The sequence below is a fragment of the Oncorhynchus gorbuscha genome, linkage group LG19 (assembly GCF_021184085.1).
Source record: "Oncorhynchus gorbuscha isolate QuinsamMale2020 ecotype Even-year linkage group LG19, OgorEven_v1.0, whole genome shotgun sequence".
NCBI classification, from domain to species: Eukaryota; Metazoa; Chordata; class Actinopteri; order Salmoniformes; family Salmonidae; genus Oncorhynchus; species Oncorhynchus gorbuscha.
This window is the reverse complement of record NC_060191.1, coordinates 52,900,649-52,920,645: the sequence shown is the minus strand read 5'-3', so window position 1 is coordinate 52,920,645 and position 19,997 is coordinate 52,900,649. Positions and strand designations below refer to the sequence as shown.

At 42.8% G+C, this 19,997-nt stretch overlaps 1 protein-coding gene across 6 annotated transcripts in view; it reads right to left on the bottom strand.

The window, feature by feature from the left end:
• The window catches only part of LOC124005774 (roundabout homolog 2-like), a 53,602-nt gene that overhangs the window by 10,496 nt on the left and 23,109 nt on the right, over window positions 1-19,997 (bottom strand). For all 6 annotated transcript variants that reach the window (XM_046315298.1, XM_046315301.1, XM_046315303.1 and 3 more), the window contains exons 3-11: window positions 17,047-17,204; window positions 16,542-16,662; window positions 16,298-16,436; window positions 12,611-12,738; window positions 10,539-10,663; window positions 9,091-9,262; window positions 8,658-8,863; window positions 7,074-7,155; window positions 6,638-6,812 (exon numbers count right to left, since the gene is read on the bottom strand). In XM_046315298.1, the coding sequence (XP_046171254.1) occupies window positions 6,638-6,812; window positions 7,074-7,155; window positions 8,658-8,863; window positions 9,091-9,262; window positions 10,539-10,663; window positions 12,611-12,738; window positions 16,298-16,436; window positions 16,542-16,662; window positions 17,047-17,204 (1,306 nt within the window). The remainder of the gene's footprint in view (window positions 1-6,637; window positions 6,813-7,073; window positions 7,156-8,657; window positions 8,864-9,090; window positions 9,263-10,538; window positions 10,664-12,610; window positions 12,739-16,297; window positions 16,437-16,541; window positions 16,663-17,046; window positions 17,205-19,997) is intronic.

Below are 19,997 nucleotides of genomic sequence, written 5' to 3'. Positions count from 1 at the left end.
TCACTGAAGAAGGGATGAAAACTTCGGCACTGAAGAAAAAAAATGTGTTCCCGAACAGGGGAAAAAACCTTTCCTTTCCAGGCGAAAAAACAAAAACTTTGTTCGTACAAAACTAACAAAAACACATCACAAAATGTTGTCATAATATATGCACAAATTCTTCCAACCTGTCTTGCCTGGAAAGCATGTGGACGCCTTAAGGAAGCAGCACTAGAACTCTGACCTGCTCCTTAAAACTTCTTAGGGCTGCAATCCCGTTAACGGGATCCATATGACAACAGCCAGTGAAAGTGCAGGGAGCCAAATTCAAAACAACAGAAATTTCATAATAAAAATTTCTCAAACATACATGTATCTTATACCGTTTTAAAGGTAATCTTGTTGTTAAACCCACCACAGTGTCCAATTTTTCAAATAGGCTTTACAGGGAAGCACCACAAACAATTATGTTAGGTCACCAACAACTCACAGAAAAACACAGCCATTTTTCCAGCAAAAGAGAGGAGTCATAAAAAGCAGAAATAGAGATAAAATTAAACACTAACCTTTGATGATCTTCATCAGATGACACTCATAGGACTTCATATTACACAATACATGTATGTTTTGTTTGATAAAAGTTCATATTTATATTTTAAAAATCTCAGTATATATTGGCGCATTACGTTCACTAGTTCCAAAAACATCCGGTGATATTGCAGAGAGCCACATCATTTGACAGAAATACTCATTATAAATGTTGATGAAAATACAATTGTTAGACATGGAAATATAGATATACCTCACCTTAACCTTTTTGGGATAGGGGGCAGCATTTTCACTTTTGGATGAATAGTGTGCCCAGAGTGAACTGCCTCCTACTCTGTCCCATATGCAAATTGCTAATATATGCATATTATTATAAGTATTGGATAGAAAACACTCTGAAGTTTCTAAAACTGTTTGAATGATGTCTGTGAGTATATCAGAAATCATATGGCAGGCAAAAACCTGAGAAAATCCAACCAGGATGTGGGACATCTGAGATTTGTAGTTTTTCAAAGCTTGGCCTACCGAATACACATTAAGATATGGATGAGATTGCACTTCCTACGGCTTCCACTAGATGTTGTTACGGATACAGGTATTCTGTGTGTGTATCCTGTGTGTGTGTGTGTGTGTATTTCTTTTCTCTCCTTCTCCCCTCCTCACAGGTGGCAATCATCATTCCCCAATCAGTCATCAATCAGTCGCTAATCAGAAGACACACCTCCTGTTTCCATTACCCAATCACATCCCCTTTCCCTTGGTTTAAAAACCCATTCAGTTGTTTCCTCTGAAGCTCAATCTCTCTGTCAATCTCTCTGTCATACAATCTCTCGGTAGTTCTCTTGTTTGTTTTAGCACCCCCAGATCACTTTGTCCCCACCTGTGAGTATTGTTTGTGTTATGGTGTTTGATGGTGGGAAAGGGGGAACCAAGACAAGTTGCCCATGGGCATACACTACCCATAGGACTACTTTGTCTAAGAACACTAGGTAGAACTGGGTGGACCACCCACTGTATTTTTGGTTAGTTAGTTAGCTGTATAATAGTAGGCTAGTCTAGTTTAGGGGATGTTTTTGGATATTTGTTTCTTTCCTTGGGTCCAGCTCAGCCCCTTTTCCTGCTCCCCCTTTACAGTGTGTTTTCAAATAAATCCTGAGTGTTTGACGGTAATTAAGTTGTCTGTGGTTTTTCGTTCGCACTTTTACTTTGTCACTATTATAATTTGCATGAGTTGTTACGGGTCTCGTTACCATCCCCCCTAGAGTGCCGGGCCAAAAAGGGTTTCGTAACAGATGTCAACAGTCTTTTGAAACTTGAATGAGGATTCTCCTATAAAGGGGGGGGCTCATGAGACCTCTGAGTCAGTGGTCTGGCATAGTGCCTCGGTCTCATGACGAGCGCTCCTGACAGAGTTACCTCGTGTTCCAGTGCTTTTTCTGAAGACAAAGGAATTCTCCGGTTGGAACATTGTTGATGCTTTATGTTAACATCCGAACAATTGATTCCATACATGTTTCTAAAGGAGTGTAACTTTTCAAGTTTTTGTCTGGATGAAATGCATGAAGATGGATTACTGGACTGAACACGCTAACAACAAGTGGCTATTTGGACATAAATGATGGAACTTTATGGAACAAATCCGTAATTTATTGTCGAACTGGGATTCCTGGGAGTTCCTTTTGATGAAGATCAAAGGTAAGTGCATATTTATGGTGTTGCTTTTAACTTTGTTTTTTCCAAAATGGCGGACATTCATCTGGCTGCTTTGGGCTCTGAGTGCCGTTCCCAGATTATGCTTTTTCCGTTAAGTTTCTTTGAAACCTGACACAGCGGTTGCATTAAGGAGAAGTCTATCTTTAATTATATGAATAACACTAGTATCTTTTATCAATGTTTATTATGAGTATTTCTGCAAAATCACAGGATGTTTTGGAATCAAAATATTACTGCACGTAACGCGCCAATGTAAACTGAGATTTTTGGATATAAATATGCACATTATTTACATTTACATTTACATTTAAGTCATTTAGCAGACGCTCTTATCCAGAGCGACTTACAAATTGGTGCATTCACCTTATGACATCCAGTGGAACAGTCACATTACAATAGTGCATCTAAATCTTAAAGGGGGGTGAGAAGGATTACTTATCCTATCCTAGGTATTCCTTAAAGAGGTGGGGTTTCAGGTGTCTCCGGAAGGTGGTGATTGACTCCGCTGTCCTGGCGTCGTGAGGGAGTTTGTTCCACCATTGGGAGGCCAGAGCAGCGAACAGTTTTGACTGGGCTGAGCGGGAACTGTACTTCCTCAGTGGTAGGGAGGCGAGCAGGCCAGAGGTGGATTAACGCAGTGCCCTTGTTTGGGTGTAGGGCCTGATCAGAGCCTGGAGGTACTGAGGTGCCGTTCCCCTCACAGCTCCGTAGGCAAGCACCATGGTCTTGTAGCGGATGCGAGCTTCAACTGGAAGCCAGTGGAGAGAGCGGAGGAGCGGGGTGACGTGAGAGAACTTGGGAAGGTTGAACACCAGACGGGCTGCGGCATTCTGGATGAGTTGTAGGGGTTTAATGGCACAGGCAGGGAGCCCAGCCAACAGCGAGTTGCAGTAATTCAGACGGGAGATGACAAGTGCCTGGATTAGGACCTGCGCCGCTTCCTGTGTGAGGCAGGGTCGTACTCTGCGGATGTTGTAGAGCATGAACCTACAGGAACGGTCCACCGCCTTGATGTTAGTTGAGAACGACAGGGTGTTGTCCAGGATCACGCCAAGGTTCTTAGCGCTCTGGAAGGAGGACACAATGGAGTTGTCAACCGTGATGGCGAGATCATGGAACGGGCAGTCCTTCCCCGGGAGGAAGAGCAGCTCCGTCTTGCCGAGGTTCAGCTTGAGGTGGTGATCCGTCATCCACACTGATATGTCTGCCAGACATGCAGAGATGCGATTCGCCACCTGGTCATCAGAAGGGGAAAGGAGAAGATTAATTGTGTGTCGTCTGCATAGCAATGATAGGAGAGACCATGTGAGGTTATGACAGAGCCAAGTGACTTGGTGTATAGCGAGAATAGGAGAGGGCCTAGAACAGAGCCCTGGGGGACACCAGTGGTGAGAGCGCGTGGTGAGGAGACAGATTCTCGCCACGCCACCTGGTAGGAGCGACCTGTCAGGTAGGACGCAATCCAAGCGTGGGCCGCGCCGGAGATGCCCAACTCGGAGAGGGTGGAGAGGAGGATCTGATGGTTCACAGTATCGAAGGCAGCCGATAGGTCTAGAAGGATGAGAGCAGAGGAGAGAGAGTTAGCTTTAGCGGTGCGGAGCGCCTCCGTGATACAGAGAAGAGCAGTCTCAGTTGAATGACTAGTCTTGAAACCTGACTGATTTGGATCAAGAAGGTCATTCTGAGAGAGATAGCGGGAGAGCTGGCCAAGGACGGCACGTTCAAGAGTTTTGGAGAGAAAAGAAAGAAGGGATACTGGTCTGTAGTTGTTGACATCGGAGGGATCGAGTGTAGGTTTTTTCAGAAGGGGTGCAACTCTCGCTCTCTTGAAGACGGAAGGGACGTAGCCAGCGGTCAGGGATGAGTTGATGAGCGAGGTGAGATAAGGGAGAAGGTCTCCGGAAATGGTCTGGAGAAGAGAGGAGGGGATAGGGTCAAGCGGGCAGGTTGTTGGGCGGCCGGCCGTCACAAGACGCGAGATTTCATCTGGAGAGAGAGAGGGGAGAAAGAGGTCAGAGCACAGGGTAGGGCAGTGTGAGCAGAACCAGCGGTGTCGTTTGACTTAGCAAACGAGGATCGGATGTCGTCGACCTTCTTTTCAAAATGGTTGACGAAGTCATCTGCAGAGAGGGAGGAGGGGGGGGGGGGATTCAGGAGGGAGGAGAAGGTGGCAAAGAGCTTCCTAGGGTTAGAGGCAGAAGCTTGGAATTTAGAGTGGTAGAAAGTGGCTTTAGCAGCAGAGACAGAAGAGGAAAATGTAGAGAGGAGGGAGCGAAAGGATGCCATTATCGAACAAAACATACATGTATTGTGTAATATGATGTCCTATGAGTGTCATCTGATGATGATGAAGATCAAAGATTAGTGATTCATTTAATCTATATTTCTTCTTTTTGAGACTACTATCTTTGGCTGGAAAAATGGCTGTTTTTTTTTTCAACTTGGCAGTGATCTAACATAATCATATGTTGTGCTTTAGCTGTAAAGCATTTTTGAAAATCGGACATGATGGGTAGATTAACAAGATGTTTATCTTTCATTTGCTGTATTGGACTTGTTAATGTGTGAAAGTTACATATTTCATATTTAATTTTTTCATATTTCAATTTTTTATTTATTTTGCGCGCTGCCTTTTCAGCGGAATGTTGTCGAGTAGAAAGGTTAATGCAACCTCTGTGTCAGATTTCAAAAAAACTTTACGGAAAAAGTAAACTATGCAATAATGGTGCTAAGAAAATAAATAAAATTATCCACCATGGAGTCAACAGAAATTAGAAATCACATTATAAATATTCCCTTACCTTTGACCTTCATCAGAATGCACTCCCAGGAATCCTAGTTCCACAAATGTTTGATTTCTTTGATAATGTCCATTATTTATGTCCAAGCAGATACTAAACGCCCTAACAAAAGTACACAAATCAAAACGCTCATGCAGGTCCAGCCGAACGTCGGACGAACTTCAAAAAGTTATATTACAGGCCGTAGAAATATTTCAAACTAAGTATAGAATCAATCTTTAGGATGTTGTTATCAAATCTTCAATAACGTTCCAACTTGAGAATTCCATTGTCTGTAGAAAAGCCATGGAACGCAGGTCGCTATCATGTGAAATGCGCGTGACCAGGCCCTGGCTCTCTGCCAGACAACTGACTCAAAGAACTCCCATCTGGCCCCACATCACAGTAGAAGCCTCATTTAAGTTTCTAAAGACACTTGACATCCAGTGGAAGCCGTAGGATGTGCAACAACTAATATCCCACTGTGTATTCAATAGGAGTTGGGTTGAAAATCGACCAACCTCAGATTTCCCACTTCCTGTTTGGATTTCTTCTCAGGTTTTTGCCTGCCATATGAGTTCTGTTATACTCATAGACATTATTCAAACAGTTTTAGTGTTTTCTATCCAATAAGAATATGCCTGTATTAGCAACTGGTACTGAGGAGCAGGCCGTTTACTCTGGGCACCTTTCATCTAAGCTACTCAATACTGCCCCTGCAGCCATAAGACGTTTTAACTACAGTAGGTGTCAGATAAGGGGCGGCAGGTAAGGAGCGGCAGGCATTGGACTAGTAACCGAAAGTTTGCAAGATCGAACCCCCGAGCTGACAAGGTAAATAAAACTGTCGTTCTGCAGGTAACCCACGGTTCCTGTCATTGAATATAAGAATTTGTTCATAGTTAAATAAAGGTAAAAATAAGACCTGCGTAACAATCTGCCCTCTGCTATCCTTCAACCACCCCTCTTCTTCCATTAAGCCCTGTTCTCTAGCCCTAGGAGGGTTAGTGGAGGAATAATAGGAGACGTCCCCATCCAGCAGATAGCTCTATTTAAAGACTGTGCTCTGTTAGATGAAGTTTGAGGAAAGTAGCTAACAGCTACCCATGGGAATGTCTAGTCTCAAACTGTGCTGTCAGTCTCAGTGCCAGGCAGCTTATTGGCCTGTATGTGTGTCTGGCTCTGCCTGCCCAGAGCCTCTGCCCTCTCTGCCTCTGTGATAAGAGCTCTCTGGCTAGTCTCTCCTTCCATAGCCCCAGGTCGGTGCCGTCCAGGACCACAAGGAAAATTATGCTTTTTTTCTTCATGCAACTGATTCTATGTTCTCTGCTCCAGAATGATTTGATTTAATCTGCCATGGCTCGTTTTCCCTTCATGTCATTATTTCCTGCCACTGTTGCACATGTATGTTAAACCAAATGGAGAATCCCTGTATGTGAATACAAATCAAGGACACAACTGATATAGCAACAGACCGAGAAAGACCCCAGTACCCAGCATTGAAATAGAAATCCCCTATTTATATAGTACCCTGCAGAGCCATGTATTAAGAGAGGTTGGACAATGCAGTTTCTAAATATGTCTCTGGTACCCAGTCCTTGCATGTCATACCGTACCTGAAGGCCTCGATGATGTAGGAGGTGACAGCGGCCCCACCCTCGTGGGGGTTGGACTGCCAGGTGAGGGTGACGGTATTCCTGGTCACATCCGTCACCACAGGCTTCTGGGGCGGCCCTGGCAGCTGGATGGACTCTGACACCCGGGGAACTGATGACCCAGGGGCTCCGTCCTCTGGGACACAAACAGGGATACGCCATTAGATAACATGAGACAGTGGTGGTATGTGATAATGGTAACTTGGTGTACCGGGATATAGTCTGAGTTTGACTGTTTATTTTTCAATTCTATTTATCTACACACAGTAGTGATGAATACTGTAGCTAAAGCAGGAAAGTAGGTTTCCATAAAGTATAATGTACATTTACTGTATCATTTGAAACCAATGGGGTTTGTATGGTTTTGTGAGGCGCCAAGGTGAGTGTGTGTGTTTACCTCTTATGGTGAGTGTCCCGCTCCAGCTCGACTCGCCCGTGGCGCTGGACACCACACAAGTGTACATTCCCGAATCCTTATCCTAGCAACAGAAAGGTGCATTTTAGCTCCCTTTCATGAGGAGAAGGGACCCAAAACAATGGAACCACAGTGCTTTAGATACTTGGTTCCAAGTGTTTGTGGAGCAAATCTCAGCGGATCTCCTCTTTTTACTTATTAATTGCTTCCTTGTTCACTGCTTTGCCGCCGTCCTGAGACTCACTTTTAGAAGTTTAAAGTTAAAATGTTTTATGAAATGCCACTTTGCCACAAAGCAGACATCACTCAGCCACAGTAGTAGAAGGAGTCATATGTGCTGAACACTCCTGAGAGAACAGCAGTTGAAATGTGATTCATCTCCCCATGTGCATGGTCAAATTCACAGGTGTCTAACTCATTCCACGGAGGGCCGAGTGTCTACCGGTTTTCGCTCCTCCCTTGTACTTGATTAATGAATGAAGCTCACTTATTAGCAAGTCACTCCACTTACCTGACCGTCTAGGTCTGAATTGAAAGGAAAAACCAAAAACCAGCTGACACTAGGCCCTCCATGGAATGAGTTGGACACCCCTGGTCTACCTGCTCTCCCTTTCCACAGTACTGTATTATATACATTATATATACACTATATATCTATATATATATGCAGTGAACAAAGAAGCAATATGTTGTCCACTGTCCTAATGGTGTTACTAACACTGGGCTGGCAGAGTGCCAGTCTACTGTAACCAACATAAATTCATGTTAGATCATTCACCACAGCATCAAGCTCTGGTTTATGGATTGGTAGTATGTGGACAGATGAACTCTTTGTGAGTTTAACCACTGCTGAAATATTGAAGACTAGGAGGGGGCATCGCTAGGCTAAATATTTTTAGCCCCTCTTTCTCCCGCTACATCTCGTCCTCTCCATTCCCCTCCCTCCCTCTCTCTCTCCATGCCAAGCTAATGCATCTCTTCTGTTCCATTGAGCGCAGTGACATGGCAGATTTCCCCTGCCTCAATGATGCATTGGACCTTGTGTTAATGCTCTAAGTTTGCTGAGCACCACTGCTGAGAGAGAGAGAGTTGTGCCAGAGATGTAATTAAAGGCTTTGAAATCGTTAATCATGCGTGACCACAGTCAATTAGCACAAACCAGGCTGCTCTCCCCGCTCCGCACGCTCACCTCCAGGTGAGGCCACAGCACAAAAGGGCCATGGACTGCTCTTTCATCAAAGCAGAACACATTTACATTTACAAACAAGCCCCTTCATTAACATTACAATTACACACTGCATAGGCAGGTAATCGCGCCAGAGAGGTCGGTTTGAAATTCCGTTTCACCTTGATTTCAGAGTGGTACAGAGTGGCAGAGTGGTACTTATAATGGAGGAGAACATAAAAACATTTGTTGGTTGCCCTCTGGTTTTTGGAAAAAGTACAAATGTAACAATGATGGATGGCAGGCATTTCTGTACAGCCGTGCGATACTAATTTATTAATGAGGATCAAAAGACAACCAGATCACAGCCATATTTTTATTCCATGACATCATACACGTACCTCAACATTAGTGATCTGCAGTGTCCCGTTCTCCATCAGGGTCATGCGGGGGTCATCCCCCACAATCCTCTCCCCATCCTTTTCCCACATGATCCTTAGTGAGGGTCCACCAATCGCATGACACTGCAACTGGGCAATGGACCCCAGACCCAACGTCTGATTGGCTGGGCCTTGACGGATGATTGGTGGAACACGGTCTGAAGGACCTATGGGTGAGAGGGAAGAACAGACAGGATATTATGTCAGTGGGTCCTGTCACACACACTAATGTCCACTTTATTTGACAGTGTTTATGTAGAGCTGTCGAAGGCTATCTTCCCATCCATATACAGGTATGTGTGTTGTAATATCAATATATTTTTGCTGGGCTCTTCTCCCAGTACCATATGCCCTTCCTCGTCCCAAAGTATCCCCCTCCATCCCTCAAACTCACCCACTTCCACCTCCAGCAGGGCTTTGGTCAGGACACTTCCTGCTACACTGATGGCCTGGCAGATATAATACCCAGAATCCTCCAGGTGCACGTCGGTGATGGACAGCTCACCACTCATGGAAACAGAGTAGCGACCGGACTGGGAGAGGGGCTGGCCAGGAAACAACAGCATCTACACACACACACACACACACACACACACAGAAAAACTTGCATCTTAGCTAGTGATGAATCAGAGAGATGGTGTATCCAGTCATTATATGGCCATCACTTTTCCAACACAATACAGAATAGCAGGAGAACTACAGACTTTTGGTTTGGTCTGTTGGCTTGATGTGAGCTGACAGATGCTTTACACACGGCCAGAGTGATGAGAGGGGGAGATGGGCATGAATAGGGGGAAGGGACAGCCTTCCATTTCATTCCTCTAAGAGGCTTAGACTGAGTGAGAGGACCAGGGCTATAAGGTCACAAGATAATCCCAAAAGTACAGCAAACCGCTTCACAAACAGGGGACCAGGCACATCAACTATCAAATAGACTGGAACACATTTAAACTTACTCAGAGAGCCTCATGCCAACTTCCCATACGTTGTCATAGATAAATGGCACTTTAAACTGTGGTCCTTCTGTAGCTCAGTTGGTAGAGCATGGCGCTTGTAACGCCAGGGTAGTGGGTTCGATTCCCGGGACCACCCATACGTAGAATGTATGCACACATGACTGTAAGTCGCTTTGGATAAAAGCGTCCCCTAAATGGCATATATTATTATTATTATTATTAGACTAAGTGATCTTGATTGTTCCCCCGCTGTTATCAGAATGTTATCATTAGGTATTTATAGTAAGTTATAATGATAGAAGGTTTTAAAGTGTTTCTGTGCCTATTTCCCAAGGAGGCAGCCCCTCTCCCAGATGATGTAGCTCATCTGAGTCACTCCCCTCATCTATCCTTCCTCCCCCTCTCTTCATCTGTCTGCAGGTAACAGTGACTTCCTCGCCAACGCATTTCCTGTGATTCCTTCCAATACCTATTGGTTGTCGCCTCTCACAGCCAAATACAAACGAGCTCCCTCCCTCATTTCACCTCGGCCAACGTCTCTTTAAGAGCACGGGCAATCAAAAAAAATGCGTGAAAAGCATTGTTAAATCGAAAAATTCCCCGATTTGTTTCAAGCTGAGAGAAATCAAATGAGTCCCCACCAAACAAACATGGTGAGAACTATTTGTATGCTGCTGATCAAAATAAGGCTAAAACAAATCAAAACCCTACTTAAATGTGACATAACATCATTACTTTGTTGATCAGTTTAAAGTGCCATTTATCTATGACAACGTATGTTGTAGTTTCTACAGTACATAGTTGGAATTTTATTAGTCATTTTTAAAAATGTTTTATTTAGGAAGTAGTCTTTCTTGACCACTCACTTCCTGTTTGTCATTTTTACCTGGCTTCCTTCTTTCTTCCAGAAGATGGCAGGTGAGGGGTTTCCTCTGGTGCCGCAGCGGAAGGTGACACTGCACCCCTGAGCGGAGATCTGGTCCTGGGGTTTAATGGTGATCTGTGGGGGCACTGGAGAGTAGAGCAGAGACACTCGGTTAGAAGATTCAGATTTTAGGCTTTAAATTATAGCGTTTAAATTCAGTTTTCTCCTGCCTCCCCTGCATAATCAATACCTACTATGTAATTCCAGAACAGTATTTATTCAACATTTAGCATAAAGCACTACCCTTTTTACTCCATGATTTGACTGCTGTCTTTAACTCTCTTAACTCTCGTTAACCCTCTGCCAGTTGATATGGTTTCCCTTTCTGGTTAATCTGCCTTCTCTTATTCACATTATCGAGTGAAGACATTGATGCCTATCTTTTATACTGAGACGAGTCATAATCTAATTCCAATCTTAAACTATTGTGATGGTATTTGTGGGTTTACTTTGGAGTGATATCAGTGGAAATGAACTGGCAGTCAGGTTGTGTTGTGGCCACAGCTTGCTTCTGATCCCACCACATCCTGTCTTCCTATAGACTTTGACTGCACAATGACAGCATTGACTCCAATTCCATAGATTCTGAGCTCTCCTGCTGTTTACTCTCCTCAGCAGGCTTCTTCCCTGTCTTCATAAACACACCACACACACACGGGATCAGGCTAAATCCTCAAGGGAACTGAGTCATCTGTGTCGTGTCTTGATTTTCACTCTGAGGGAGAACACAGCAGATCTTCCCACATCAGAGATGGAGCACGCACACACAGCCACAGAGAGAGACTGACTTCATTACACTAACATCACTAACCAGCCAGCAGGGGGGATGTAACTATGACAGCGAACCGTGTAGAGAAACCATGTTACTTAACATTAATGTGGTTTATGTTCACTTCAAATAGAGTCATGATCAGAGTGAACATGTATTGGCAGTTCTGTTACCTTTTAATTTTTTTTACAATATAAATGAATAGTGGAATTTATCCATTGGAATAATTTCGCATTCAGAAATCATGGGTTTCTGTGGTAACAAATGAAGTGAATGTCTGAACTTTGTGACCTCATATTTCAACACACTTCTTTAATAAGAGTACAGCAGATGTGTTTGTTTGATACCAATCCTTAATCTGGCACACATTAAGTCACTGTGTCAGAGTACAGGCTTACTTACTGCACTGCCTGAGTGCTGCAACAGGCCAGTAGACTAGAATCCTGACCATGCAGTAAGTCATGTTTACAGGCTCTTTTAAACCATTAGGTGCTGATGCTGAATACATTAAATATTATAACCCCTCTAGCTTTTAAAATGTATTTGAAAAAAAATATACAAACAAAGTCAGAATGGTGTGGGGGAAATACAACGGAATGAGATGGCTGACTACAGTAACATGAAAACATGACATCTACTACATAGTCAATGAAACACGGAACAGAAGGAAGGGAAGGCATTGTTTGAAGAGGGTTTAGATTTCATCAGGACTGACAAAAGCAATGGAGGATGAAGTCAACCCTGCTGCCCACTCAGCCAACACACCACACACACACACACACACACACACACACACACACACACACACACACACACACACACACACACACACACACACACACACACACACACACACACACACACACACACACACACACACACACACACACACACACACACACACACACACACACACACACACACCACACACACACACACACTTCTTATTAATAGTGGTCCTGCTTTTTGGCAGTGTGTTAAACTGCACCATCTCCCAAACAGCTGTCAGAGGGAGTAATCCATACGGTTTAGCATAAGCTTCTGTCAGTGGAGTTGAAGAGAAGAAAGCCCACCACAAATACATTGATATGACAACACGTATTCCAACACACACGGATGGATGGGCAGAGCTTTGACAACTCTAAATGACCACTGTCAAATGAAGTGGACATAACAGTGTGTGACCGTACTGTACAGTATGAGAAGGGTGAGAACACATATCAGTGTGTGTGATTGAGTGAGAGAGAGAATCTGTGTTTCTTACCATGGACCTCTAGCGTGGCTGAAGCCTCTGTCTTGCCCACGCTGTTCTCAGACATACAGGTGTAAGTTCCCCCGTCCTCCCCTCTCACCCTAGTCAGACGTAGGCTGTTGTCACTGTGGATCTCAAACCTGGAACAGAGACACACAGAGTCAAAAGTATTTTCACAAATCTAACCATTGAGACAGAAAGACCAGGCCCATGTCAGAATACCCATACTTCCGTTCCAAATAGTAGGAATTTTAAATATGCGTAAATAGAACGTTTTATAGTATGTGAAATTTCGAGACTCAAGTAAGCTTTAGAATGCCAGGACGATATACTCATTTTGGGTTTTCATCTAGTAGAATTCAATGCACACTTTTAAAGAAGAGAATCGTCATTCCAGACTCACTTGTGATAATCAGTTAATAATGAGATAAGGAACGCACTGTACTCAAATGAATGAATGGAGGGAATCATCGCAATTGTGCATTAGACGACACATTCTCAGTAGGATGAGCCCAGTAAGATGATATTTGTTGCTTACTGCATTTGTTTTGTATGTTCTAAATGGTATGTAGTACGATTAGTACACAGTATGTAGTTTTAGTAAGTAGTAGGCGAGACAGATTTTGGGGACGGATCAGGTGTGAGAAGCACTGCCTTCAACTATGTACAAGTGACCTTGAATGTACCTGACCCTCTGACCCATCAAAATGTAACTGTATGAAGTAATCTGAAACTGTAGATAAAAAAAACAATTAAATACAGAAAGGATGAGTCAACCCTATAACTTAATAGATCTGCAGAGAGAGATTTACAAGTCAACTGTGTTAGGGTCAAATAGCCAATCAGAATGGGCAGAGTGAGTCACCTCCACCACCATGAGACCTCCTTAGAGTAATTAAAGTATTTTTATTTTCTTACCCATCCACTGCCCCTCCCCATAGTTACAGCATAATCATAATAATATAAATATTTATATTTTGTCCCCCAGATGATCTTTCAACTGCATAGTCAAGTAGTAGCATCACATGTTAACTAAGGAATCCTCACTGGCCTTCAATTCATGCATTTGTATTGGCTGAGGGAAGGGAAGACATGAATAAATGAGTAATTACTGTAGCTGTGCTTTCTTGGTCACATACTTTAATCCCATATGTATCCCTGGTGAATGAGCTTCCCTAATTCTGTCAGTCTGTCTGTACCTCCAGCACTGCATCAATCAATATGTCATATACTTTAAACCCATATGCATCCCCAGGGCCATGCACAGACCTTTCAGAGGACATGTGCTCAAAATGACCCACCGCTTAAAAAAACATAACTTTTATCAATCATATCTTGAAATTATACCGAATGCCTCTGTAGCAAAAAAATAAGCATAGCCCTATTTATTTCTGCAACACACTTGATCATCACAAATTCTATGCAAGCTAGTTACAGTGCTTCCTAAACACATGATTTACATTGTCCCTCTCCAAAATCCACCAAGGAATGTGCTTTGTCGACACAGACAGTCTTCCCGCTGAAACTCGATTTGATTTTGATTTGATTTCTCTAACACATCCTAAAAGTGAATACTGGAACATATTTCTAATGTAAGAATGTGGGGAATGGTCAGTGGTGATCTAAAGAATAATCATGTCATATGGGTTGTTATTTTGTAATGCCGTTAAAAAGGTTTTAAAGGAAATACTGTAACTTGAAAAGTATACACACTACAGGTATGAAGTCTCCATCCTTAATGTTGTATATGAAATATGGGAAAAAATTTTTTTGTCAAGATAGGAATGTGATTTTAGGAGCCATAGGATAATCTATCTCCTATAAACTGTGCATGGTAGGTAGCTACGCCCAGAGTGAGGTCAAAGAGCGTGTCAGCCTGACGGGGCCATCCCTTTCGGCCAGAGTGCATAAAATAATTGGTGGAGAAATTAACATTAGACCAGAAATGCGTGGAGCGGTAGCTACACATTTGAAATGGTTGGAACATTGAACCTCAGCACGAGGTGGAGAAAATAAATTAACCTCCCAGACCATAGAGGCGTGTAGAGCTGCAGCTCACGTCCAGAGTGGTTTGAACCTTGAATATCAACACGGCGAAGAGGCGAGAAGCTCACCTTTCAGACAATCACTGGTACGGCTAATTAGCTGTTCAACGTCAAATATCTAGAAAAGTGAATTTAAGTGGGACCACCCTACTACTCTTCTCAAACCACCATATTCTACTACTCTCATCACCAATGGGAACCGTCGACACGGCTGGCTAGCCACCTTCCAAGGAGCATCTTCCAGAGTGAACAACAGTAGAAGACGGGAAAGGGAAGACCCCTTTCGGACAATCAGAGCCATACAAGCGTGCCGCTGAAAGACCAGTGAATACATTCATGATTTCTTACTTCAAACGGGTGGAGGTTTGTGTGCAAAGTATATGAGTACTGTGAGAAAAGTTTCAAAAATGTATCAACGATAAGTGTCTCTTTCTTTTTCTCTCTCTCTCCTTGTTGTGTAAAAAAGCCACCATATTGTGTCAGTCCACTAGGGACCGTTTCCTCATGCATTAAGTGGGTATGTTTATTCTGTGTTATTATTTAGTTAGCTAGTAAATAAATAATTAAACCAATTTGTATAGTAAGTAAGGCTGGGTTTTTTGCAGATGCATGAGGTTACGACTGTTCAGTATGATGATATGATAAGAGGTTATGATTTAATACGTTGACTGTTTTATGGATGTGATAGGTAAAGACCTTTAGAGTTAATTCGTGAAATGGGAACTCTTTAAACAACCACTCACATGATGCCCCAAACTCCTAATGAGTGCATTGTTACATGATTAATTTAAATCAGGTAACAATTAAACATAGTTAGTTGATTCGATAAATAACAGTCATCAGATTAATGAAAGTAAAGTCACGACAACATCGAAAAAGGGGATGGGCTATCAATTGACCATTGATATTGATGATTAGTGCTAGTGACCTAGAGCGATTTCTTTTACTGATTATGATTTATATTCAAAGCTCATCAAATAATAATAATAACTTAATTATATAATATTAATAATCTTCTAACTCATGATATATGGCTGGCTGTCAGTTGCTTGTGTTGATATTTTAGTATATGGTGGTGAGCTAGAGTCTGGACTGCCTGTGTTGCTGCTGCCCTGACATACATGTGCATCTCCCGACTGAAGAACAGGTGGAGTTGGGTCAGAGGGTCGTTGATGCAGCCTCTCCTCTCTACATCTTTCTGCCTCTCTCTGCTATGTGTATCAACCAACCAGAGCGAATATTATTGATGGAGGCTAAATCAAGTGTTATCAAGTGTTATCAAGTGTTAATCAAATGTTGAAATTTAAACTAGGGGGGTGGCAAACTTGATGACGCCACAACAAATTGTGGGTAGTGGGCTCTGAACAACAATGACACAATATTTATACAACAAATTAATTTTGCGGAAGATTATACCACCACCAAAAAGGGCACTTCGGAGACTGGAAGAGGAAAAGGGCATGAGCTCTGCACAGGTATCTGTGCACATGCCTGTGCATTCCTGGTGAATGGACTTTCCTCATTCTGTCAGTCTGTACCTCCAGCACTCCATCAATCAATGTGTCACAGTGTTTTGTCTATATCTTCAGATGTCAATCGATCAATCAGTTTATTTTCTATTAGTGAGTGGACCTGTCCGTCAATGTGTCCTCACCTCCCGCGGGGGAGCTCCCCCTCCTCTCGACGCCAGCGTATCGTGGGGGCGGGGTCTCCATGTACCTCACACAGGAAATCAACGGTTTCTTCCTCCATCACCACCTGGTTCACCGGCCTCCGTATCAGCACAGGACGCTCTACATAGAGAGACCCAGAGTTACACACATGAAGACAGTGTAATACGCACACACACACACACACACACGCACACATGCACACGCACACAGGTGTGAGAGACTCACCATACACCACCAACTCAGCAGGGTCACTGTCCCTCTCTCCCACCATGTTGGTGCCCACACACACATACATGCCAGCATCACTCTTCCTGGTGTAGGAGATCATCAGCTTGCCCCCACGCATCTGAAAAACAAGACAGTGATGACAGGTCATCATATCACTCCATGTATTAGCCTTTGGGCTTTTCAGAGGAGAGGCAGTACTTCCCCCATCTGACATCAGCACTTCAAATGGATGTATAATTAATGATTCCACCTTCATCAGCATGTATCATTAAGGATTCCACCATCATCAGCATGCATCATTAATTATATTAATGGCCTTTGAGACAGTTTGGGTTGACTTGGGACTTAACTGCACTGAGCTCAGTGAGGTTTGGTTGGAACTCTAGTGTATGCAAACCCTAGAGGGTTTTACTTCTAACTCTAATGAGCTTGATGCTGAAACTAAGGGGTCATAGTTCAGGGGTCATACAGTGCCATGAAAAACTGTATAGGTGAGACTCACAGAGATGCGGTCATCCTTGCTGCTGACGCGGGCATTGTTCCTCTTCCAGGAGACGGTGGGCTCAGGGTGACCGCGGGGGGGAACACACTCCAGGACCGCTGGCTCACCGGCTGCCACCACCACATCACTGGGGGCCTGGCGGAAGTCATCCCTCAGGACTGGGAAGAGGAGAGCATAGACATGGTTTAGTCTATCTATTCATATTACTGTACATTTATTTGACCTGGTAGGTAAACACATTTGGAAAAATACACAGAGTCAAACTATATAGCAGATTGTTTTTATCTATTAATTTAGTACCTTTATACGTCCATTAAAATAACATCAAATTGATCAGAAACACAGTGTAGACATTGTTAATATTGTAAATGACTATTGTAGCTGGAAACGGCTGATTTTTAATGGAATATCTACATAGGCGTACAGAGGCCCATTATCAGCAACCAATCACTCCTGTGTCCCAATGGCACGTTGTGTTAGCTAATCCAAGTTTATCACTTTAAAAGGCTAATTGATCATTAGAAAACCCTTTTGAAATTATGTTAGCACAGCTGAAAACTGTTGTTCTGATTAAAGAAGCCAGTTTGTGCTGTTCTGTGAAGTAGTACACAGTGTTGTATGAGATCTTCAGTTTCTTGGCAATTTCTCACATGGAATAACCTTAATTTTTCAGAAAAGGTATAGACTGATGAGTTTCAGAAGAAAGTTCTTAGTTTCTGGCCATTTTGAACCTGTAATCAAACCCTCAAATGTTGATGCTCCAGATACTCAACAAGTCTAAAGAAGGCTTCTTTAATCAGAACAACAGCTTTCAGCTGTGCTAACATAATTTCAAAAGGGTTCTATAATAATTAGCCTTTTAAAATTATAAACTTGGATTAGCTAACACAACGTGCCATTGGAACACAGGAGTGATGGTTGCCGATAATGGGCCCCTGCACGCCTATGTAGATATTCCATTCAGCTACAATAGTCATTTACAATATTAACAATGTCTACACTGTATTTCTGATCAATTTGATGTTATTTTAAATGGACAAAAAATGTGCTTTTCTTTCAAAAACAAGGACATTTCTAAGTGACCCTAAACTTTTGAATGGTAGTGTATGTTATTGAGAATATGTTGTCTTTTAAATGCAAACTATATGAGATATATACATCAGAATTGGAATACACATCAATCTCCAATGCGGTATTCTGTCAATGTCATCACAAGAGTAATCTCAAATATTGTCATTGTAATCAATTTGAGCATATTTTATATGTAGAGTTTCTGTTTGAAGGTTAGACGAGAGGAAAACAAGCTGATTGGGTGAAAGCAGTACATTGTGTTTTGTGCTTGTACATGACTGTTCAAATCCCTGGCAACTTCCTTGTTGTGCAGTGTTTTGATGTTTCCTGTGCCGCATCCTAGTCTGCAGTCTCTACTGTCAGAGTGGATGAATAATGCACATCTCTCAGTCCAACACAGAGTAAACAAATACAAACACATTAATAATTTAACCTGTCAGAGGGAAAAATGGCATCACACATTAATGCAATGCTTCTGCCTCACACTGGAAACTATGCTAACTCACATCTCCACACTACAAATCTGACAGTGACACAACGACGACAGAACTAAAAAAGGGGACATGATCTTTATGTCACTGTCACACAGTGAGTTTAGCAGCCTTTTCTCTGCAAAGGAAGACCGGATGAGAGGCTTGACTTGGCAGCAACCTTTGTCATTAAATCCCAGCAATGATTGACAGAGGAAAGAAACTGTATGTGCTCTGATGCCTGGCCGAGACCTCAAGAAACCTGTGCAGCACTACTATTCCAGTGTTGAAAATGCACACACACAATCTGAGGGTCTGCAGGTGACCCTCCCTATGTACCCTTTCCTCCTTGACCAACACACACTACTCCAGAATAACATATCTTCTTATACCTTTATAAATATCTTTGGTTGGCATTTTACAAAGTAAACAATCAGACCAAGACCATCTACCTGCCTGTCAAACTATCCATCTGTTAGCACGGTAATGCATCAACACCCAATCAAATAAATTAGGACTGCAAATATGCTGTGAATTAGTCCAATCTCAAACATCAGTTAATCTATACTAAACACATTAGTGAACTCATCACCTGTCTGTCAACTGGACGTCTCTTCAACTAAACCACACTACCCCCATCACTTATTCCCTGACGTGTGTTTGACAGATCCCTCATCAACACAGCAGCTACCTGTGTCTTTTAAAATGGCATTTATATTCACAACTACAGTGACTGACTGACTACCATCTCATTTAGTTTATCACAGCCATCTAGAGCATAGAGACTTTCTCTCCTCTATCTTGAGTTGTAAAGGCTGCAATTATCTTGGGAAACGTGTTGCTATGAATATTCCAATCTCTGAGAAGCAGACAAATGGTGGCTGAGCCGTCGCTGAGTCGGCTGCGTTTCAGATCTGCTGTCATGATTGAAGTGGTCATCTGTCGATCTGTCTGCTCAACCTCCCCCCTCTCGCCAGCCCCCCAATATGAGACAATCTGTCTCACACTCTCTGGCTGCCTGAAGTCGCTGCCTGTTCAAATGCAGCAGTATCTCTACTTTTGATCATTTGGAGGCATTTTTTCTATATTATAATGAAGCACATTTAATTCCTCAGCTGAGACTGGACTTTGTCATTGACGTGACATTTAAACTTTTAGAAAAGTTGATTTCTGTTTCCCATTTGTTTCAAAAGTAAAGGCTTGTTCAGAACATTAAAAAGCTTGTCAGAATTCCTCATCACATCCAACTGGAGTTTTTTCTGTCTCAGATTGTAATATATCCATCTCATCTGAATCTAAGATACACAAGGCCTATCAGCTCATCCATATAGTAGCAGTTGCACCCCTATAGTCTGGGTTGAGTTAAGTACATAGGCAGGGGGGCAGTTTAAGGGAACATTTACAGGCACG